The sequence below is a fragment of the Meriones unguiculatus genome, chromosome 16 (genome assembly GCF_030254825.1).
Source record: "Meriones unguiculatus strain TT.TT164.6M chromosome 16, Bangor_MerUng_6.1, whole genome shotgun sequence".
NCBI lineage: Eukaryota > Metazoa > Chordata > Mammalia > Rodentia > Muridae > Meriones > Meriones unguiculatus.
In genome coordinates, this window is record NC_083363.1 from 17346623 (window position 1) to 17370913 (window position 24291).

The following is a 24291-nucleotide window of genomic DNA, read 5'->3' on the forward strand; positions in this document are numbered from 1 at the left end:
CATGCACGGTCTAGAAGAAGGGGCCTGAGATCAGTCAAATGCCCTGCCATCTGTTGTGAGAAGGCCTGTGATTTCTAACATTAAATTAAGTATTATTGTTCATTATCTTTATTGTGAAAGTTAGGTAGAAACTCACTGTGTGTGTAGATTTCTAGCATGTGGCATATATGAGAATTTAGAAAAACAGCATTTTAGTATCAACTAAGGTAACTCTGTGCTAGATTTCCATCTTATACAAAATTCTAAAATGAGTTCAACTCACTAAAGGTCTCTTTACTAGTGGCAGACACACGCATTATCACATACTATAATTCACCTTGCCCTAACCTTTTCACAGCTAGAAAAACAGGACAAGACATGTTTTTAACTTAAGTGTTTGAGATCTCAGCTATCAGCTAAAAAACATTATGAATCTGGGACTGGAAAGATGGCTCAGCAGTTAAGAGAATATTGATTGCTTCTGCAGAGAACATTAATTCAGATCCACAGTACCCGCAGCAGGGGGCTGGCAGTTCTCTGTAACTTCAGTGCCAGGGAACTCTGACTCCCTCTTCTGGTCTCCACAGGCACATGCACTTATCTCGCATGCACATGCCCACACACATAATTAAAAACAATAAATATAGCTTTGCTTTTTAAAGTATGATCAGGGGTAAGCCTGGCATTGGGTGATGCTTTCTACCTAAGTATTTTTAAAGGAGGATAAGAGACAGAGAAAATAAAACATGGGGCTTTGGTGGATGCTTGGAATAGGAAAACAAAGTGAGAGGAGAGTATATGTAACCCCCGGAGCTGTATGCCACATGCGAATGGATCGCCTTTGAGGAAACCAGTCCTCGTGTGGACTGAATCCAAGTTTAAGATTATCCGGAGTGTTTGAATCAACAATGTGTAATGCTAACCTCCTCTAACCCAAAATAACACTCCACCCCAGATGATGGCAACAATTTCCCCACAACCAGTGCCAACCGTACATTAAAGGCCCCAATCCCAGAAAAATTGATAACAACAGACTGCAGGATAACTATCCTAAAGAAATAATTATTAATAATCAAATAATTATCCTAAAGAAAAAGATGGTCTTCAAAAACTACAGGACATTGGATTTTGGCAGAAATGTGTCATGGTGGGATCACTCATTGGCCTAGATCTCACTGATTAGACAGGGCTGGGTGTCCAGCAACCCCGGAGCTCTGCATGTCTGCCTCCACTCTGGGAAGTCTGTGTCCCAGTGCCCAGCTCTTTATGTGCTTCTGAGGATTGAAATCAGGTCCTCAGACTTGGGCAGCAAGACTTTATTCACCAAGTTATCTATCACCTTTCCCCCAAAAAAGGTTCATTCTTGAAAAAAAAAAAAATGTTGTCTGTGGTATTCTAGATCGGCAATTATTTGCTTAGCACAATTTTAAGTCACCTGATTTTCTTCTGGCTCTCATAGTCCCTGGAGAGAAGTCAACTGTCCATCAACCTCCTGTGGCATCTCTGAAAGGAAGGCCTTCCCCCTTTAGTATTGGTTGCACCACCCTCTCCCGGGCTAAGCTCCACTATGCTTGGGTATGGATCTACTTGGGCTGGGGAATTTGTTTTCGCTAGCTCTAAAATTATGTGTTTAAGGAATAGCAGCAGATAAATATGAGCACTTTGATCATGAAAGAGAGAAGAGACAATGGAATCAAAAGACTCAGTTTAAATTTCAGAACTATTAAAACATGAGAAACGTGGAAGAAAATATTCTTGTCTTTAATGTGGAATGAGACACCTGACTTTCTGTTGTTGTTTTTTTTTTGGGGGGGGGGATCTCACTGTGTAATGTAGCTTAAGCTAGCCTTGAACTTGAGATTTCCCAGCCTCAGACTTCTCACTGCTGTGGCTGCACACTGGGATTTATGTGTTTTTTTTTTTTAAGATATTTTTGTGGGGAAGGGAAATTTATTTAAATTTATTGAAGTATGGTCTCTTTCACTCTGTAGTCTGGGCTGGCCTCAAACACATCACAGTTCTCCTGTCTCATCCTCCCAAATGTGACTACAGGCATGAGCTGCCATGCCAGGCTTTCTGACTGTTTGGTGAAAAAAATCAGTCTCTTTAAGTCACTTGGAGAAAAACACTTGGAAATTATTAATGACAATTAAAATACTTCACAGATTGTTTATATAATAAAAATGGGTAAAGAGAAAGCCAGGTAAGAGGAATATGGGTAAGGAAATGCAGAGAGTACAGCAACTAAATTTTTGTCAAGTTGGGGTTTGCAGAGATGGCTCAGTGGTTAAGAGTTCACACTTCTCTTGCAGAGGACCGAAGTTCAGGTCCCAGCACCCATTTCGGTGGCTCACAGCCATTTCCAACTCTGGCTGCAGTATATGATGCCCTGTCCCGGACTCCTTGGGCATATATTCATGTGCACATACAGACACACATATACAAATAACCAAAAACTAAAACATTTGAAATGCCACATCAGGGGCTAGGGAGATGGCTCAGCAGTGAAGAGGGCTTCCTGCTCTTGCAGAGGACCTGGGTTCAGTGTCCTGCTCCCACACGGAGGCTCACAACCATCAGTAACCCCAGTTCACGTCTCCAACCAGCCTTCCTGGTCTCTGCAAGCAGCAGGCATGTCCATGGAACACAGACACACCTGCCGCCAAAACACCCCAGTGCATGAGATAAAATGTTATTTTTAAATTGCCAAATCCAAAAGGGAAAAGGTGAAAGCAAATGCCACGGAAAGCTATGACATCATTAGAAGGAATACGGTAGAGTGTTAGGTACAGGTATGTGAGGGACCCTAAAAGGACACTGAGTGTTGGAGCGAAGAACAATATGGACAGTGTCCCAGGACTGACTTTAAGGGCAGGTAAACAGGAAGACGTGTAGAGATGAACATGCCAGTAACAGGACAGAAAGACGTCACAGGAGGCATTGCTATGGTCTGCCTTCAGGCAGCAGGGTGTAAGCTGGAACTGGCTGGGGAGTGGAAAGGGGCATTTTGCCCTGTCTGTTCCAGATTGATGCTGGTACTTACCAATGTGAATGGCTTTGTGTACCACTTGTAAAAGAGGAAAATAAATCCCAGCTGATTTCTGAGAAGGCCCATTTTGTAAATTAAGGGCAGGCGTCTGTTTACTCCCCATCACCATGCTGACAGATAGACAGTCGGTCAGAGAGACATTACCTGGAGTTTCACAAGAGGAAAGCTAAACGGAAAAATAATTGGTGCATTCTCAGCCCATAAATTCAAATGTTTTACAACCGCTCTGCCATATTTAACTTTTAACTACGAACTGGGTCTAGCTGAAGCGTTGCTTATAGAGCGAAAAGCTGACATTCTACTGTAACATCCCAAATTTTTCCTCCACGAAAATAAAATTGGCTTCATGAATCATGAGCTGTGTATCACATCTTAAAATATAGTATTCAGTTTAAGTTCAGCAATGCGATGACAAAACAGATCTTGAATTATGGGCACACGCAAAGGCTATCAGGCATTGGGGTGTGCCCACGTGTGCACGCATATGTGAGTGTGCTTAAACACACATAATTCATATGCACGCATGCTTTTGGGAGATGAAAAAACTTGTAAGATTTGCTCTGTTTCACGAATTCTCCCAACTTCTGAACTTCAACGGGAAGGGCAGTTTGAGGGCTAGCCATCGGAGCCAGCAGGCTCCATACTCTGTGGGAGATGCTCTGCCATCCGGATGCTTCCCCAGGCCCCTGGTGTAGCGGCCTGGAAACTGTGCACACTGTAACACGCGCCGTTACCGTGCAGGCTGTAGCATGTCCCATGTAGCCATTGGCAGAAACCCTGCTTTTGTAAGCAGCGCTGTGCCCAGATATGACTATAATGCTTGTGATAGATGTGTGGAGATATTTAAAGAGAATCATAAATATACCAAAGTGCCTACCTCGCCCGAAGTTATACTTTGGCAGACTCTCAAATCCCCAAATAATACCACTTAAGGTCAGCAAATACAGGAACTCAGAGCACTTCCAACCCAGCAGATGTCAATAGGATATAATTTCATGTTCTGAGCACACACTCTTAAGCAAAAATACAATGAAGGAAACATTTTTTTTTCTTTTTTATTTCAAAAGTTACCCAGATTATGGGTGTTAATGACATTGTAGTTTGGGGAGGAAAATAAAAAGACAGAAACACAAATTTTCTTTTATTCGTTTAAAGTATAAAGTTGGATAAACAAAACAGCTAACTTAGGTAATATTCCCTAAATCCACTGTCTTAAGGAAAAGAGCAATGTAAACAGCATTCAAGTCAGGACAGATTTGGAAAAGTAAGAGACAGCTGAAGGGTAACTTTTCCCCCTTGAGTTTTCCCTTACAATGTAGTACCTACCGAAATCACAATATCTTATAACTTCAACTCCAGGATATCCCACGCCCCCTTCTGTCCACCTCCAGCATCTACACTCACATGCACATACCTACACACAGACACATAAATATATACACAGTTAAAAATAAAAATAAATCTTTAAAAATACTATCTAAACTTACACAAATGTTTGGGTTTTTTTATTTTTTATTTTTTATTTTGAAAGAGGTTTCTGCCTTGAATTAGGCTATTAGCAAGCTGCTAGGAGGGAATATCAGACAGCATGTAATTTGCCGTTTGACCCAGTGGAATTGGGTATACAGAGAAAAATCCATCAGAAATTGTAGTGTTGAAATAACTTTATCTGCTCTCCCTGGCATGTGTGACAAAGTGACTGGAGAATCTATCACTTAAAGAAAGTAGTCGATGTTCCAGCCCACAATTCATCAAACTTCACTCTCGCCCTTTTCCCTCCAAGCTCTGAAAAATAATCATCCTCCATTAAATACCAATCTTTTCAGAGAAATTTGGGCGAATTTGTCTCTAGCCAAACAATTGATAAATGGCAGGTGCATAATTTAAAGATGGTTTCCATAGCAGCTCACCTGGCACCTCAGCTCTTGAGCCTATCACTCAAGTGTTTCTGCCCTCCTGGACCTCTGTAGCATCCGTCTCCACACATCTGTGGCCTGATATTTGAATGAATAAGGCTGGGCTTTTGGTAATTACATTTTCCACTCTCTTCTGCCTGGATGTGTAAGACCTCAGTTGCTGTCCAGTACTTCTTTGCCAATCCAAATTGATTATTTATTCACTGTGCAGCTTTAGAAATGATTTTACTGAAGGAAGGCAGAAAAGAGGGAGAGAGGAAGGGCGGGAGGGAGGAAGGAGGAAGGGAAGAAAGACACAGAGGAAATTTTTACCAATGCTTTTTCTTTCTTCGGCATTGATTCCATTGATGGAAATCATAATCCTCGTGTGCTGCCCTAGGAGCCAACTTCCAAAACCGTAGCTCACGACCACGGAGTTTATTATAGACCACTAGGTGGGCAGAACACCAGCCATTATTACGTTTCATGGTTTGCCCCACATGGGCCTATCCACATTCAACCAGTACTCAAAATTTTACCAAATTTAAATGATAAGAAATATCATAGAGGCAGTATTTCCTCGTCAGATTTGAAAATACCACGCTTGCAAGATATGATTTTGTGTGCCCAGTGAAAAACCTACGCCAGTCTTTAAATTATAAATGATCGTCCACTAAGTCCTTTACCAAGGGCTCACAAGCTGCTCTTAAAAGAAAATGTGTTTCCACTACTCATGATTAATTATGAAAACTTTCTTTTGTATGGAACACTGTAGTGGGTTGCATGTTTTTCCTGCGGGCCCCAAGCTCCCAGAATAATGATAACTCGTAATACTCAAAATACATTTACAAATACCTAGGCCATATAGCTATGTCCATCTCTGGCTAGGTCATAACTTAAAATAACCCATTTATGTTAATATACATTGTGCCACGTGGATGGTTACCTCTGCTCAGGTCCCAAGAGTCTGTCATCCTCACATCTCCCCAGACGAATCCCTCACACCTGGCTCTATTTTGGAATCCTTCCTACCGGCCCGACGGCCCACCTTCTATTCTAGCCTTTCCTTTAGGCCATAGGTTTTTTAATTGACGGGCAGTGCACCCATACAACCTACAAGATATCCTCTCTACAGAACACCTTGTGAAATGGCAAACTACAGCTCATTACAAGTCAACATTTAGATAGCAGATGTCTTTGCCTGCGTCAGAATTTTAACTTATATCTAGGGGTGGGAGGTTACTCTAGACAAATATAAAATTCAAACTTCTAAATAAAAACCTGTGATATAAATAAGTAAGTGACAGAAGGGGGATAATACTCTTGATGTGCTCTGTAATTCCGAGATGCAAATTAATACAAAAGACTTGTGCTGGAGGAAATATCCGAAGCATGTTCATGGGGCTGCAGTGATGACCCTGCACTTGGGAGCCTGCACTGTTCCAGCGGAGGACTTGGATTTGATTCACAACACCCAGCAAGCAGCTCACCTACCTGTAGTTCCAGCTCCAAGATATCTGATGCCTTCTGATCACCAAAGGCACCCACATGCAGGTGCACAAATTCTAACACAGACACAGGAACATACATATGATTTTAAAAAATTTTTAAGAATTTTTTATACACACAAGAAGATACATAAATGGCCAACAAACTCACACAAAGATTTTTGCCATTCTCAGTCCTCAAGTGAAGTCAAATTAAAAGCCCTGTGAGTTCATAATGACCCATGGCTGTAGAGAGACCCTATCTCAAATCTGCTGCCCCAGAAAAGAAAGAAAAGCCACTCAAAACCCCTACATTCTGAAAAGCTTAAACTGCAGCTTCCTGTCTTGTGAGAATGTGGTAATAAATACTTCCACAGTGGACTGGCAACTTTGAAACATGGTTGCCTTTCATGCTGTTCTACACTTTCCCAACTTTATCTCACGTAGATAGGAAGATGACCAGCAGAAATATGTGTGTGTGTATTTGCCTGCAATATTGAAAAACAATAGTGAAATAATTTGGGACATGCCTCGGGGGTTAGGGGACGCCTATGTATGGGTATGTGCACTGTGTATAGGTGCCATTGGAGGCCGGAAAAGGATGTTGGATGTCCTGGGTCTGGAGTTACAGGCAGTCACGAGTGGTTGGAAACAGCCTCGGATACTCTGGATGGGCACTAATTGTTCTGAAATACTGAGCCATCTCTCCAGTACCAAGACTTAAAAAAATTTTAAAAAAAGTGAAGAAAGGACGGAAAGAAAACATTTTTCTTTATTTTATTTTGTATTCATATAGGCAAGGATGTGTGCTACTGCATGCCTGTAGAGGCCAGAGGAGAAACTGCAGAGCCAGCGGGTCCCGCGGATGGGTCCTCAAGCTTGGCAGCAGGAATCTGTACCTTCTGACCCCTCTCACCTGCCATGTTTTAGATAATCAGGGCAGGGTTTTATGCCCCCTAAGCTAGCCGTACTCTTTTTGTGGATGGCCTTGCACTCCTGTTATTCCTGCCTCTACACCCTAAATGGCACCTCCAAACAACCCCTGCGGTGATAAAGAAGTGTTCATAGAGTGAGGTCATTCTGATGGAGTATGGGACATTACTCACATCATGGGAGTCATCCATTAAGACAACCAGTGAAATGTGCCAATGGGAATTGCTGTTCCTGGGTCATCTCTGTATCATCTCTGTGTATCACTGTAATTTCCTTATTGTAGGACAAGACTTTCTAGCCTCCGAGAATCTGCTCAGCAAAGAATTCATCTTTCTATCAATTCTTTCCTTAGGAATTCTGACTTGACACAAATCTTGTTCACTTTTGTCTTTGTGTAACACAGACAGACCACTCCCTCTGCCTCACTGTTTTCCCATCTCCTCTGCATTGCTCTCTTGCTCTTTGGACACTCCTTATACCGGTTTAACTCATTAAGATCTGCCAAAGCCTTTCCTGATTAGAAAGACCTGGCCCCACCAAAGAGCTCAGCAAAGCTGTTAAGGTCCTATCAGCCTTGAGGTCCACACTGGATCCACCTTTTCTTTGAGCCCTCTGTAAACATAGTTCTCTCTGGCTCAGTGAACTGCTGCTCACACACAGCATCCCTCATTCCATTCTCTTAGGGCATTAGTTCTCTTAAGGGCATCTATCCCTCCTTTATGGTCCTCCAGACCTTTATATTTATGAGAACCTCAGATGAAGATAGGTAAGTGTTCCTAATGGCTCTGATAAGTCCCTGACATCACTCACACTTGATAGGTTACACAGCATTTGCCTTAAAGAGGGAGGGAGGGATTGCATGGCGCAGTTTTTCTATAGCCACAGATCCCATCTGTACGCGTGTCCCATGCCCTCACAAGCCAGGCTGTAACAGGCTCTCTCATTGCTTGCTTAAAATGTCTCCCCTAATTTCAGAAGCTGGAAGGCTGAGCATCTCCTGATCACCCTTGTTTCTTGTACCATTGTTCAGGACCCCATCTTTTTATGTTGGATCGCAATTCTTTTTTTCTCTTTTCTTTTCCTATTAAAGGTCAGGCCCTCAGGTATTGTTTACTGCTTTTTACAATGCTCTCCTCAATCTCTAAATCTTCCCACGGGTTCCAAGTTCATGGATCCCAGGTAGGGTTTATGAGCATAGCTTGAACTTCGACTGTCTTTATTTTCTGGCTCCCATACCTTAAAAAACTAAAAGTCAACACCCGTTCTCATCCTTCCCTTTAATTTATTTGTCAAATCACAAGCTAACACAGAGGACACTAACTGAATCTCCCTTTCTTGTTCTGATTACTCCTTTACACAAACAAGTTCCTGCTTTACACAAACAAAACCTATTCAGAAGCCATCTTGGCCACAGGTGCTTTGCTAAACATGGGCAGCAAAGGCCAGACAACCTCCGCCACTGCTTGCAAACAATCTCAACCCTTGTGCGCTAACCTCTAAGACCCGTGAAATTTCCTCTAAAGCTTTAACGGTTTTCAGGGCATCTCTGTATTCATGCAGTGGAGCCCACTCATCAAGCATGCATGCCCACTCCATACCACACAGATGAAGGCTGCCATGCTGGGGATCCACCCACAGATACTCCTAGTCCCAATGGCTCAGCCTCAGGTGCCTGACCCACTACCCGTAGCAAGGACTATGCAGCTGCTGTCACAGCACAAAGGCACACTGACACACACTGCACAGGGAAAGACAACTCTGTCAGAATGTCCTCCATCGATACCCTGCCCCACAAGGCTTCTCAGCCTCAGCTGCATGCTTTGCTACCCATGGCCTGGACCATATACTCACTCCTCTCCAACTCATCTTTGGTTCTGCCCTGCCCCTGTTTAGTTAGCAGTTACCTTGTATGACAAAACTATTTGTGGGGAGAAGCAACATACACGTCCACTCACCACAGGTAGGAAGCCCACAACAGACCAAAGTACAGATGTGACAAAAGTCCATCTTGGTGAACCAATGAGTTTAATTGGGATTACTTACGTGGATTTGGGTGAGAGTTTACATACAGGAGCTGAAATGACACAAAGACAGCTAGCTGCATCACCAAAGCCCATCCCATGTGGGTGACAACTCACAAAGCTGTGAACCTGGAGCTCACTGCACAGCCTGCAGGCAGCTCAACAGCTTGGAGGATGTCTTTTCCAAGAGACTCACATAAATCTCTTCCAGGCATCTCGGCTCTTCTCTGCTTCTTCAAGGCAGCTGCTCTGGACCCCGAGTCTTCTTTGGAGCTTGGCTTGTCTCTCATGGGTGGACCCTTTGTTTTTACAGTTTAGTCAGTCAGGGTGAGGCATAGTGAATCTGGTCAGTTTCAGGGACTTCCTGTAGCTATTTTGAGTTGTTTGCCTTCCTGCTTAAGGAGCTTTCCTGGCAAGATAGAATGTTCCAATATTAGAGGAAACTGTTACACAAAAGGCCTGGCAGACATATCAAATTGCTGATAGCCGTCACTTTTTGTTGACAGGACCAGGAAAGTCTGGCTTCTCCTTAGCTCTTGTCTCTGTATGCTGAGATGGTTTTCAACCACCAGCTTGAGGCTGTTTGATTTTAATAGTACAGGCATCAAAATCAAAGCTTTATTCCATCATCTTTATTTTCCCTATTCAGCATTATGTACTTCTTGCATTTTTTTTTTACTTCAGAGGCATGCACAATATGAAAGCTCCTATGTTCTTTTGAAGGGCTGCATTTCATGATTATGTGATTAGTCAGTGTGCTTTTCCCTAAAGCCAAAGGTTCTATTGCCAAAGGAAGATTTCATAATTATTCTAGCAGGAGAAGCATCTTACTATTTTCAGGTTGTATAAATCACACCACACAAAGAATGGCCAGGGCAAGAAAAGTAAGATCTGGAAAGCAAGGCCTCTAGCCACAGCAACTTGCTATTTAAAACATTAACTGGCAATAGATGCCAGGGTGTAGAGGAACGGGTACAATTTGGAAAAAGCCAACATGACTCTGTTCTGTGATCACATGCCCACAAAATCCACTAATAACCCCAGATTTGGTTTCCAGAAAAATCAGCCTCTTCAGTGTTGTCCAAGGTGCCCAGACATGCCCAGGGTAGGCTGCGTCTGTTTGAGCACGTGTTAAAAGGAACATTTTCAACTGTGTAAAGGGAGCAGAACCTGGGTCTTTCTCTGCTCTGAGCCGGAAGCCTCCGAAGAATAGGACGTTCCGCTCAGCGCAGTAAGTGCCTTTGATTTCTGAAGGACCAGTAACACAAAACGGCATCCATCTGCTCTGCAGAACTCCTAAGGACAGACCAAAACCACTGGATCCTCTTGGGATAAATAAATGTTGTCTATCTCTTTTTAAATAACAAAATTGTCCAAAACTGGAGGAGATAAGATGGAGAAGACGAGCTCAGGCCAACCCGTCTCTTAAAGTACTGCCTCTTGGCACAGGGCCTGGCATACAGAAGCCCTTGGCAGTTGGTAATTGATTGCCTATTGACCAGATCGGAAGCTTCACAATGTTATTCTTACTGCAGTCTTTTGTAAAACTGTTCAAGGACTTGGCTGGAAATTGAGTTACTTGATTTATCTACAAGTATGGCATCATCTATCTTGGATTTTTCTAGACAGTTTAAGCTACTTTGTCCTCTTCTCCCCTATGAGTCAATCTCCAAGTGTTCTTCTCATCCGTGAGGTTCAGAATTGGCACTGGGCTGGTCCTAATCAAGGTAGCACATGTAATAGGATGGTCTGGGGGTCAGCTGGACTCTGGAGCTGAGAAACAAAGAAAGATGGCTTCTTACAGAGATGGCGCACAGCCCACTCTAAATGTAACCAGAGAAAAGATCTTAGGATGTGGGATGACACATTCTCATTAGCTGTTTTCTTTAGAAATTGCTCAGCCATTCTCTGCTAAGTTTCCAGGTGTCTACATTTGGTGACCATCACCCTTAAGCTTTGGTGGGTAATATATATGTGCCGGAGAACAGGCAATAAAGATTGCATTACCCAGAAAGTGCAAGTGAAGAACCAGTGGGTGGGGAACAATAACCACACAGAAAAAGGCTGGCTGCCTTGTTGGGGTCCTTACTGTGAGCTCCAGCAACATTTCTGAGCAGATTGTGACTATCAAAATGAAGAGGGAACACATGGCAAGGTGAAACAGAATCTGCTCAGGAGTAGAGATTAAGGCAAGGGCAGAGGAGATGGGTGGGTGCTTGAGTTCCGGACGTGGAGTCCCTCTCTCCTTTGGGTTGACACACGAATGGCTGCAAGCAGGAGGGGCATGTTACATGTGGAGAGTTAGAGTTCCCATCCACTTTGGCATGATGATGGCACAGGAGGCAGAAGCAGCCACATGCCCTTGTTTCATGGTATACATGATTGAGACACACAAAAAAAGAGTTTCATTTATATTCTCTCTTTCTCTCTCTCTCTCTCTCTCTTCCTCAACAGTAGCCACCTCATACATGAGTAGATTTTTTTTAATCTCTTATTAAGTACTGATAACTTATTAAAGACTTTCAACCAAAGACATGGAGAATTTTGATAGAAAAATTTATCCATTCTGATGTTTTAAGGCTTAAAAAAATAGGGTAGAATTTTTAGGGTTGACTCCTAAACAAAGATCAAACTGACATAAGTAAACATTCCTCATTAATATTCAGTCTGGCAAGTCATGTGTCTTCTCTGTCTTCCTAACTCCTGTGACCCTCACTGAGGCCACACAGTCCCTACAGGCCTGGCCACTGCTGTTATGTGACCAGGATGTTGTCGCTTACAACGTGTGTATTACAGTGTGTATTCTGACCAGAGCTGGCTTTTGACCTAGCTCTTCTACGCAAACACACACACACACACACACACACACACACACACACACACACACACAGAAAGAGAGAGGGAGAGCACTTGGGGAGAGTAGTTGTCCATTACTTTATGTATCTTTTACATTATTTTTTAAGCGGACATTAAAAACCAGGTCTCCCACAAGGGTTCAGACTTGATCCAGGTTTCCTATGCTGGATTTAAAAGTTCTTTTGCATTCCTGCCCTCAGGAGACACCTGCCTTAAAACAGTGCTGAACTCAGTGTCTGGCTTCTATTGAGTACTGTGGGGTGGAAGGGAATTTCTCTTCCAAAATTAGTCTATGAAGAAACTGCAATGTCCTCTTGAGTGCTCCCCTTTTGCTCCACTCATTCATTAGTGTATATTAATTGTGAATGTTATAGATTTTATATGATGTTTGTCTGCATAAATAATGCATTTCATTATATTCACCCTCGGCCTCCCATTATGCTGGTCCTCTTCAATATCTCAAATAGTGGCCTTTTATCTTCATGTCTTCTTTTAAACCCTAAGTTACGTGTGTAAGAGAAAATATACAATATATTGTTTCTCCGAGCCTAGCTTTCCCTCTTGACATGATGGTCTCCTGACTCAGGCTCTTTCCTAGAAAATGGATGATTCCATTGTTTGTAATGGCTGAACAGGACTCTAGTGTCTTCTTGTGTGACAAGTCTTTTCCTGGGGGATCCCACAGAACACGTCTATTTACCACAGCTAGGAAGGCCAGGGCAGACTACCATCAAAGTCCAATTTAGTGAGCCAATGAGTTTTATTGGGATTACTTACCTGAGTATGCGTGAGTATACTTACTTACAGGAAAAAAAAACTCAAAGACAGATGAATCACCAAAGTCTACCCCAGCATGAGGGACAGCTCACAAAAGCTGAGAACCTGGAGCACAGTGACAGCCTATATGCGGCTCAGTAGGTTGCAGAGTGTTATTTCCAGGTGACTCAGTTGATCTAAACATTTTCCAGGCAAATGGGCTGATTTCCGCTTCTCCCAGGCAGGTGCTCTGTTCTCAGATTCTTCTCAGCTTGGTTTGTCCGACTAAGAGTGACGCTCAGCCATCTTCATGGCTTACTCTGGGAAGAAGGAGGCTCATGAATCAGGTCAGTTTTAGGGACTTCCTGTAGCTACTTTGTGTTGTCTATTCTGTCTTAAGGAACTTCCTTGAAATGAAATATGTCAATCATAGAGGAAACTGCTACACAATAGGTGTGCGTGTGTCTTTCTTGACATCTATGTATTCTTGCCTCTTCTGTGACATGGGGACACTCAGGAGCCTCTTCAGAGGTCCCGTGGCATCCCACAGTGCCTTGTGCATGGACTTGGAAGTGATGCCTCCTAGCTGAGCCCAGTGAGAGCTGTATGTTTGTAAACCACTCAATCTCAGCCTTAAGAGTCCTCAAGACAAGGCCCCTGGCAGACCCATCCTGCAGCACCTGTTTCATGTGACTCTATGTCTCTAAACATCTATTTAAGGTGGTCAGGTTTAAGATGATTTGTTATGAAGCTCCAGCTAACATATGCCTGCTGCCTTCAGAATGTGCATGAAAAACCCCACCCACAAAATGCTCAGTCTCATCTCTGTGTCCCGACCAGATTCCTGTACAGCCTGCCTTGGATGGACACTTAAAACAACTGCTACAACTATAGTTCAGTTCAACACCCTGTACATACTAGATGCTCAGCAAACATCTACACACAACTCAATGCCAATTTCTTTTTGCTTATGCGAAGAGACTACAATCCCTTGATTGATTGATAACGCCATACTTCACACTAAGGTCCAGAGAGACACACTTAAGTGTTGGAAGTGAATCCTCCTAGAAACAAGGCTCGGAGGCTCTGACCTGGCAGCCAGAGCAATCCCCCTCACATGTGAGCCCATGAGATGCCAGACCAACTTACACTCGCCTCTGCTTCCGCCATGGGAGCCGGCACACGCCCACATAGGCAGAGCTGTGGTGCAGGGAAAGCCCAGAGGGGGCTTCAGTGTGAGAAGCAGTCCCCAGGCTGACCTGCACAAGCATTTCCATGTCTGGGTGCTGCACACAAGCCTCTGCTATGTGGTTATCACATTTACTGAGCAAGCGTGCGCGCCTACCATCCTCATGCGTGCCTTGGGTTCAGTGTCTACGCTCATCAATTTCCTGTACAGACCTTACTTTTACTACTGTTCTCTGACATCAGCCTGTACTACGGCCCTGGTTGCTCGCCATCAGAACACTAGCAAAAGAAACTGTTGTCCATTTGGTAAACCCATGAGAATGCAATTCGCAACCAGAGGAAAGAGTCAAGTTAGTAGAACAAGCTGGATCAGAAAGCTTTCTGGTCTAGGATCAGTGGGCAGAGGGAATCCACTTGAATCCAGTACTGATGGGCAGACATCACAGGATAAAGTGCAAAAACTGGGCAAAAATGCAAGGCCAGTCAAGATAACTAAGCATTTACCATTTGCCTGGTGCTTCCAAATATATTAACTCTCAATCCGTGCCCCCTTCCAAGCTACCATCAGAGGTAGGCACCACTCTAAATATTCTGGAACCCAGGAAGATGGCTGCATGCTTAATCACTGTCCCAGAGGCCTTCCGGAAGTGTGATGAAGTCATTCTGGAATGAAGGACTGTGGCGCCCACTTGTAGAGTTGAGCCATAGGTGACATGTTGATGACCCTCGAACGTTTCAACACTTAAAACACAAAATAGGACCTAGTTTAACTTTATTACCTCCCAAACATACACTCCTTAGAAAATTAAGTATGGCATAAATAACATCGTAACAATGTTATTTTAAATATTCATCACTTTTACAACCCTTCAAAGTACTTTGTGCTTTCTACCCAAAAACCTCCTGATAGTCTCGCTCACACAGTAAATAATGCTAGTCTATTACGTGTGCTTCCCTTAACATACAGTGTGTGAAAATGGACAAACTACATGTATTAAATTACAGCCAAAGCTGAGGAGAGAAAGGGGAATTCAGTTCATTAGCTCCTGGTAAATAATGAATGTATTTGAAATAATATGATCATTAAGTACAAATTAGCATAACTGTTAGAAATGCATGTTTTTTTCAAAAGTTCAGCTTTTTTTTTTTAAATAGGTTCTTTGGCTAAAGTTTCTTTTAAAATAATTCATTTACCAGCACATAGCTGGGTATCTTCTGTTTATTCTTCTAGACTCCTCTCTACCCTCTCTTACCCCGCCCTGTTCCCCAATTCCACTGCAAGGGAACCTTCATTAAATAGGCCTCCTCCTCCTCCTCAGGCCTCTCTCTGGGTCACTGGGGACATCACACATCCTCCGGGGTAATTTCCCTACCATCTGCAATTCCCTTATTTCATCCACTAAGCAAGAGGAACGCTCTCCCCTCCCAAACCTCGCATCGTCACAAGGATAACCAAGATGGGGCCTGACTGGGCAAAGCGACTAAGCTAACCCATCAAGATGCTCCTGCAGCACCTGTAGCCCAGAACAGCGACTATAATATGATGGAGAGAATTGCCTGTTACAGCCTGCTTCCTGGCCCAGGCCGGCACAGACCCGGCGCGCCTCACCATGGATTGAATGCGAGACTGGGTTTGAGGAGGCTACGCTGGGAACGGTACCTCTAACTTCTTTTCCTTCCCGTCACCTGACTCCATCCCACCTCATCATGGATTGTCTTTGTAATCAGAGGTAGACTCCTTAACCTTTCTCTTGGGCACACGTCTCATAGGCACTGCTGTGACAAATGGGCCGCCCACAGGAGGCTTAGAAACAGCAGAAACATTTCCCACAGAGCGGAGGCTTGGAAGTCCAAGGGCAAAGAGATAGCCAACCTGGTGTCCGAGAAGGCTCACTTTCTCCTCCTCCGTAGATGGCGCCTCCTTCCTGGGTCTTCACGGAGAGAGGAAAGCTCCCTTCAGCTTCCATGAATAAGGCACTAATCTATCTGGGGCAGGGGTTCTGCCCTCAGGACCCATTCACCTAGAAAGGCCTCACCCCAATATTGCACACTTTAATTAGATTTCAATATCCATGTTTTAGGGGAACACACATTAAGACCATAGCAAAGTTCTAGCCTAGACGGATTATTACAAGGCATAAATTACATAGAGACTGAAATACATAAAAATACAAAGTAATCCATTAATCTTATTTCTCTTCCTGTCTTCCCTTTAGTAGTTCAGATGCCAAATATGTTACAGGCTCTGAAATAAACATTCTGTGATGTGCTGCTGGACGAAGCTCTCATTTTGAGAGCCCATACGCTAGTCATTCCTTTTATGAAACTCCTAAATATCAGATTACTGCCCATGGGGTTGCAAAATATTTCTACGCCTTTTATGGTTAAAATGCTCCAAGAATTTGGACTCGATCCCACTTGTGAAAGTTATTGCAATAAATCCAAAATGAACAGACAGGGAAAGTAGTCAGCATTCAGCAGTTAAAACTTTGAAGAGGCAAGTTACACGGTTAAGTCTGTGCCCCGTGTTCCTGCAAATCGTAAGAGACACTTTAAAGCATTTACCCCAAAGAGGTTCACCTAATCATCTCTAATGGGAGACATCAACTCGTGTCACCCAAGGATTATTCTTTAAAAATGCATACATTGTCTGACTTTACTTGGAATAAACAGAAAGCTCAAATTAGATTATTGCTTAGACATGGAGCCATTAAAATCAAAATAAGGCCAGACATTTGGAATTAAGTCCATTTAAGAGAGTCACCTTGCATTAAATCATGACTACAATATTTGCATTGTTTTTGAGCTTTATGCCCCAGCCATAAAAACTCCGTAAAAAGAAAAAAAAAAGTCATAATCCATGCACACAGTAGGTGCACAGTACTTCTATGCAAATTCCAAAAACCAAACGTAGCCTTCAAAGGCATCTCTTTTATATCCAACAGTCAACGCAAACACCTACTGAACCACTAAAGAACGCTCTAATATTTCAAAGGTCATTAACATCGCTAACTCCCTGACTTCTCTCAAATTAAAACAAACAAAAAGTACATGTCTCCAGTGCACTTCCATGCCATCCCCTCTTCTCCCCGGAATTCCAGCAGGGCCAGACACTGAACCAGTGGAGCTGATGTGAGAGAGGGGGAGCTTTATTTATAGATTTGTGCATGTTCAGCGGCTTTGCAAAAAAACAAAACAAAACAAAACAACATTTTTTCAGATGTCAGGGAAAAACAAAAAGCTCTCCTCGTCATTCCAAAACAAGGAAGTCAGTTAGGCAGGGGTGGGCATTTGTCACAGCCTGTGGGATGTGAGCACACACCCCACAGCTTAGCAAGTCAGGCTCCTGCACCCCAAACACGGGCAAAGCTGTTTAAGAGCACAGTGTACTTATCTGCCAAAAATGAGAAGAAATTTGCCTGATTGCTGTTTTTTTGTGGGTTTTTTCTTTCATTGAGCTCTCTCTGCAAACTTTGTTTTTATGCTCAGATCTCTAATTCTAACATGGTGTTATGACTGCAGAGCTGAGATGCTGAATCTGTGTGTGTGCCTGTTCACATGTGTGCCCAGGTATATGTATCTTTCTATATGTACATCTGTATGTGTGTGTGTGTATAGTATATGTTTGTGTCGTCTGTGTGTCATCTGTGTGCCCATGTTTGTTTGTGTGTGTTTGTGTCTGTTTTTGTATGGATATGTCTGTGTGTCTGTATGCTGTGTGTAGGCATGTGATCATGTCTGTTTGTGTATATGTGTCTCTTTGGGCATGTCTGTGTCTATTGTGTGCACCTGTGTGTGCTATGTGTTTGTCTGTGTCTGGATGCTATATATGTGTATGTTCTATCTGCCTCTGTGTGTGTGTGTGTGTGTGTGTGTGTGTATGTATGCTATGTGTGTGTCTGTATACTGCCTGTGTCTGCTTGCTGTCTCTGGCTGTGCCATCTGCCTGTGTGTGTGTGTGATGTGTCTGGATACTTATTGTATGCAGTCTGCCTATGTATATATGTGTGTCTGTATGGGCTCTGCAAGCCATGTATCAGTGATTGTGTGTTGTCTCTATCTGTGTTCTTCCTGCCTGTGTGTGTGTGGTCTGCTTATTTGTGTGCTATGTGTGTCCTGTCTGACTGTGTGTGTGTCTGGTTAGCCATGGCACTGAGACAGCGAGGGCAACCTTGTGACTGCTTCTTTACGGCGCCATCAGAGCTCACTGGAGAGACTGTGCATTTCTGTGGCACAGTTGAATCTCATGTAGTTGTGGTGCTATTTATCTTCATTGAATACGCAACCAATGCAAATACAGTCTCACCTTCCCAAACAGTAGGAATACGTTAACGATAAAGCATACGTGTTTACAAATAATTCTGTATCTTCCAAGTATAAGAAAATACCTCCTTCATTCAAAACCCAAGATGTTGGGGCTAGCCCAGAACACTCTCTAACCAGAGAAAGTAGAAAGGGATGAGTCCCACAGTCCATCTCAAGGCCTTGGATATTCCCGGACTGACAGGAACTAAGACGCTGTCTTAGCTTGGGTTTTTATAGCTATGATGAACCACCATGATCAAAAATCAAGTTGGGGAGGAAAGGGTTTATTTGCCTTATACTTCCACAGCCCTGCTCATCATCAAAGGCAGTCAAACAGGTCAGGAACCTGCAGGCAGGAGCTGATGCAGAGCCATGGAGGGTGCTGCTTACTGGGTTGCTCCCCGTGGCTTGCTCAGCCTGCTTTCTTGTAGAACCCAGGACCACCAGCTCAGGGATGGCCCTGCCCACCATGGGCTGGACCCATCGCAATTGATCACTAATTATGAAAATGTACTAGAGGCTTCCCAATCTCATGGAGGCATTTTCTCATTGGTCCTTCTGCTCTCAAATGGTTCTAACTGTGTCAGGTTGGCCCAGAACTACCCATCACAGATCACAAAATCTCAGAAAGAAGCAGAGATTTCTGAGTGACTCCATACTTGGGTGCTACTTTACCTCCGTGCATTTACAGAGGACTGGATGTGAACTAGAAAAACAGGAGATAAACCCTACAAAACAGAGAAGCAAATAGAATTGTCCACAGTGTCTTGAGACCAAAAAGGTAGAGTGTGGACTTGCCAAAGGTGACAAGGAGTCAGGGAAGGCCTGCAAGTTCAGGAATGAGGTCACAAGGTCAGCAGAGTAGACGTGATCCATTCCAGACACTGGCTGATCCCCGAGTTGTAACCAGCAATCCTCTCATCCTGGAAAGAGCATCTATACAATACAGTGGAAGCTTTGGCGGGAGCCAAGCCACAAGATACTTAAAGTTCAGAAACAAGAGGAAGCAGCCCAGTGGGCATGACCTCAGAGTACTGCCTTGAGAGTCAGGGGTCAGTGGTCAGTACCTCCCTTTAGCAAGTTTGAAATGTACAACCCAAGTCAGCTTTCATCTGTGGATGGATAGAAGTGAGCTGCTCCTGTTCCTGAGTGTCTGACGGAGATAACGAGTCATAGAGCCATAGACAACTTCAACTGGAGAAATTGTATGTGACCGGACAGAAACAAAGATGGAAGAAGAGAAAATTGTAGAGATTCGTATCTATGGTTATGAAAACCATTAACTCAGAAACCCAAGAAGCCCAACAAACTCCAAGCATGAGACACTTAACTAAAAACCAAGCCACAGGACCTAATGCTGGAAACTACCACTAAAAAGAACCCTTTAAAACACCCAGAGAATAAGGCCATGCCTCGTCCACTTGGAAAACCGAAGATGGGAAAGAGAGCAAAGCTGTTGCTGAAGACAGTGGACCACAGAAGAGAAACAAACTGTCAGTCCAGAACCGTGTGAGCCCTGAAGGCTTTTGAGAAATGCAGGTGAAATACTTCCCAGGTGTACGAAACCTTAAAAGTTCATCGTGGGCAGACTCACGTCACAGGAAATGTTTAGGCGTGTTCGTCAGGCGAGGGAAAGCGGTACATGCTAGAAGTCTGCAGCTACATGAAGAATTGGAAGAAACACAAAGGGGGCCCCAGTGTGGATCAATTTTTAGCGAAGAAGATAAGGCATTGCAGGAAGCGAAAATGAAAACAGTGCGCTGTTGGATTTATGTCATATAGAAACTAAAATGTAAGCAAACGTTTGGACAGGCACCAGCCGGAGAGAGATAAGAAAAAAAAAAAAATGCTGTCCGGAGTGACTTTGCACAAACTAGTGACTGGATTTAAAGTAGATTAAGTTGAAGGTGTAATTTACCCAAACCTTAGAACCAAGAAGCAGACAGAAGAGGGGAGATGAAATATAATTATTTTTCAATGCTAACGAAGGCAGAAAAAAAGACAAGACGATGCGAGACCAGGAACAAACAGATACGAGTAATGACATGGTGGATTTAAACCCAGCTTCATCAGTTGTCGCTTTAAATGTACCAACCCATGGAGCAGGGCCAAGCTTTTATGACATGCGCTTCAAACACAAGGACAGAAACACACTAAAAGTGAAGCAAATGGAGAAGTGGGTGTCAAGCATCTATTTCTTTTCCAGTTGCTGTGCTAAAACACCATGACAAAAGCAATTTACGAAGGGAGAAAACGTTTATTCTGACTCGGAATTCGAGGGTACAGTCCATCCAAATGGGGAGCTGAAGAAGACAGGAGCTCTAAGCAGCCACTTGGGAGGAAGACAGCAGCGGTGAACACTTGCTGTTCAGCTCCCTCTCCATCTGTGTAATTCAAGATACAGGGCAGGAAAGGGTGCCCCCCCCCCAAAGTGGGCAGGTCTTCCCGCCTCAGTTCACATAATCAAGACGATATCTCACAATCACACCCGGACTCTAAATTTAATCTAGATAATCCCTCACAGATATGCCCAGAGGCCAAGTTCCACGAGATTCTAGATTCTGTCAAGTTGACTAACTATAACACCCAGTTAACAGAAATAAAAAGAAAGCGGTAATGATCTTACAATCACCAGTTGATGTCAGGCCTAGGAAACTGCCAGTGAGGAAGTGACTCCACAGTGACAAAGAGGCCATAGAATCCATAACAGTCCTGTACACGCATGGGCGTCATAACAGACACTCAGGTTGCATGAAGTAAAAACTCAACAGAACGGTGAGAAGTTGACAAATCCACAATCAGAACAGATTTCAACACCTCCTCTCAATAACTGATAGACTAGTGAGATAAAATTAGCAAAGACGTAAACAATATGACTAATGCCAGCAAAGAATTCAATGTAATTGACATTCATAGCACAGACAGCACATTCAACTATGTAAAACAAAGGATACTGAGAAAGCAGCCCACATTCTGGACTATAACACAGGTCCTGAATTAATCTCAAATTCGTAACATATACAAGTGTTATTTTTAATAACAACTGCATTAAGTTAAAAGTCAGAAGTATGCATCAAACATGTACAAGCAGTCCCCAGTAACATACCTATGCAAGAACTAACAAAAGAAACTTGAAAAAAAAAAAAACGGAAACTAAACAAAACTTAATGTGCTAAAGCTGAATCAGTAAATGGGGAGACAGGTCAGTTTTTGTTATGGATGTGGCCACGAGTAAATTGACCACACCCCAGTGGCTGCTCCACACCACACTCTGGGCTTTTAGACAGTACTAATTTAACTCAGTGGGTTAGGAAAGAAGAAAACAGAGAGGAAAGAAAGGAGAGAAGAGAGAGGGAGGGAGGGAGGGAGGAGGGAGAACTGGAAGGAGGGAAGAAGAAAGTGAGGAACAGAAAGAGATGGGAAGGGCAGGAAGCTGGGAGGGATCTGGGCAGAGTTGCAAGGTGAATTTGATCAAAATACATAGTACACATATATGAAATTTCTCAAAGAATAAATAAAACTATTATATTAAAAAATATCTCCACTCTATGACCTTAACTTTCAACTTGAAATTCTAGCAAATGAGAGAAGATTAAATACAACCAAACAAAAGAAATAATAAAGAACAGAGTTCAATTTTCAAATAATAAGAGGCTTTTTAAAAACTCATTAAAATTTGTATCTCTCTTATGGCTGAGCAGGAAACAAATGACAGGAGGAGAAGGCAAAGCTACCAATATCAGAAATAAGAGACATAGCAACAGCTAAACCTCTACAGATGCGAAGTCTAATAGGAAAGGCCCTGAAGGAACACAGCCAAGTATACAATTTCTATCTTCCTTCTGACTCGGTATGTCACTAGCTCATAGACTCTGGCAAAAAGAAAAAAAGAATTAAAAAATCTTGACACAAAGCTGAAGAATTAAAACTGGAAGATATCAGGAGCCGGAGCAGTGGCTCAGTGGCTAACACCGCAAACAGCTCCTGCAGAGAACCAAGGTTTGCTTCACAGCACCCCTGGAGCTGATCACAACTCTCCGTCACTCCAGCTCCGGAGGATCCAATGCCATCCTAAGGCCTCCTCAGGCACCTGCATATATGCGGTGCACATACAGACAGACAGACGGATACTCATACATGTAAAATATACTCACATACAGAATGCTTTAATATGTAAAAATAAATATTTCTTGAATTTTTTAAAATTTAAAATTTTTTTAATATTTGAAAAATATCACATTGATCCTGAGAGAGGGGATCGGACAGGAAATGAATTAAGTAAAAAACATACAATAACAACAGTAGTAACCTGTGGGTTGGTTCTTCAGAGAACCTAATGAAACTTAAAAGGTCCTAATAAGGTTTTTAAAAGAACAAGGCAAAGACCATAATGTCAGCAACAAAGCCTATGACTCATCAGACACTCAAAGATAAGTATTACCACTGGTTTTCATACTATGTAACAGTGATAAAATTTGGAAAGTTTTAAGATCTATGTATCAAAGAAACTAAAGTAAAACTCTGGCCACAAAGAAATCTATCAAGTCCGGGTCACTTGATAATTAGGAAAGAAACGAAATCAATTTTTCTGCAGTGTATATAGAAAGAGATCAAAATGACTGTGTCTGTCAAACCTGACCACGACAATAAAAGAAAGAAAAAATTCTCTAAGCACCCTCCTTTCTGAGCATGCACGAAAAAAAAAAAAAAGCTGAATATTAACAGATCAAACCATAGAGTGTAGAACCTGATGGTACCCGTGACCCTGGGAAGCGTGGTGCTTTCCAGACTGCAAGGACCAGTCAAGGCACTTGCACAGACTAATAATCATGAGGGATTGTGTCCTTTTCCTCAGGACGTGTAGAGCGTTTGTCTCACAAACCCAACACCTCGTCATTACAAAATCTATTAACCAACTCAGAATGAGAGGAAAACGCCTTGCTATATGACGGGACCTTAAAGGCTGCTACAAAGCCCGCATCAAGTATCATCATCAGTGGTCCAGAGCTGAGACCTAGCCTCCTGAGAGTCAGAGACAAGCTGTCTGTCATCGCTCTTCTTGTTTCATATACACTGGCAGCTCCATCTAGTCTGGAGAAGCAGAAGGAAGAAGCCAGGGAGTATAAAAATGAGAGAGTGGGATCTGAAGGGCTTGTCACATGGGACACAGTTATATCTGTAGGATGGAAAGGAATTTGCAGAAGAATTATGAAACCTGCAAAAGAATTTGTCAGACAGTTGAGCACATGGCAAATACACAGAATAACTCTTCAGTATGCCAGGCAGAAGCAGCTAGAAAATAAAACAATAATATGGCATTAGAAAAACATGAAAAGCATTAAATGTCTTCATCACAAATGTGTGAAGCATGTATGCATGCAGACTGCAGAACATTGCGAGCAAAATTGAATCTGTACCTTGGCATTTGGACGTTAAAGTACATGAAGAAATAGGAGGAGGGCTTGGGAAATGGGTCGGCGCTTAAGAGTGAGGACTGCTCTTGCAGAGGACCCTAGTTCAGTTCCCAGGGCCCACCTTTGTTCTGTAACCCCAGTTCTATGACTCCAACATCCTCTCCTACCCTTGATGGGCAACTTCACTCATGCACATACCCCCCCCACAGACATGCACATAATTAAACATAAAAACAAATCTTAAAATAAATTAAAAAAATAATTTAAGAAGGGCAAAGAATAGATAAAACAATGCTGAAAATTCAAGCTAGAGGCTTTATATTACTGTCCCAAGAGTTATGAATTGATAGTGATTTCAGAACACTGATTAATTCATAGTGGTATAAATACAGGCAGATCACTGGAAGG

General features: G+C 42.9%; 1 protein-coding gene across 3 annotated transcripts in view; it reads left to right on the top strand.

Annotated features, from left to right (window-relative positions):
• Positions 1 to 24291, top strand: part of Cabcoco1 (ciliary associated calcium binding coiled-coil 1) — a 101948-nt gene that overhangs the window by 32030 nt on the left and 45627 nt on the right. Inside the window, exon 6 of one of the 3 annotated variants that reach the window (XM_060369414.1) lies at positions 1439 to 1703. The exons of the other annotated variants lie outside the window; for them this stretch is intronic. Coding sequence (XP_060225397.1) covers positions 1439 to 1486 — 48 coding nt within the window. The 3' untranslated portion in view covers positions 1487 to 1703. Of the gene's footprint in view, positions 1 to 1438; positions 1704 to 24291 lie in introns of those variants that run through there. 3 annotated transcript variants of the gene reach the window in all.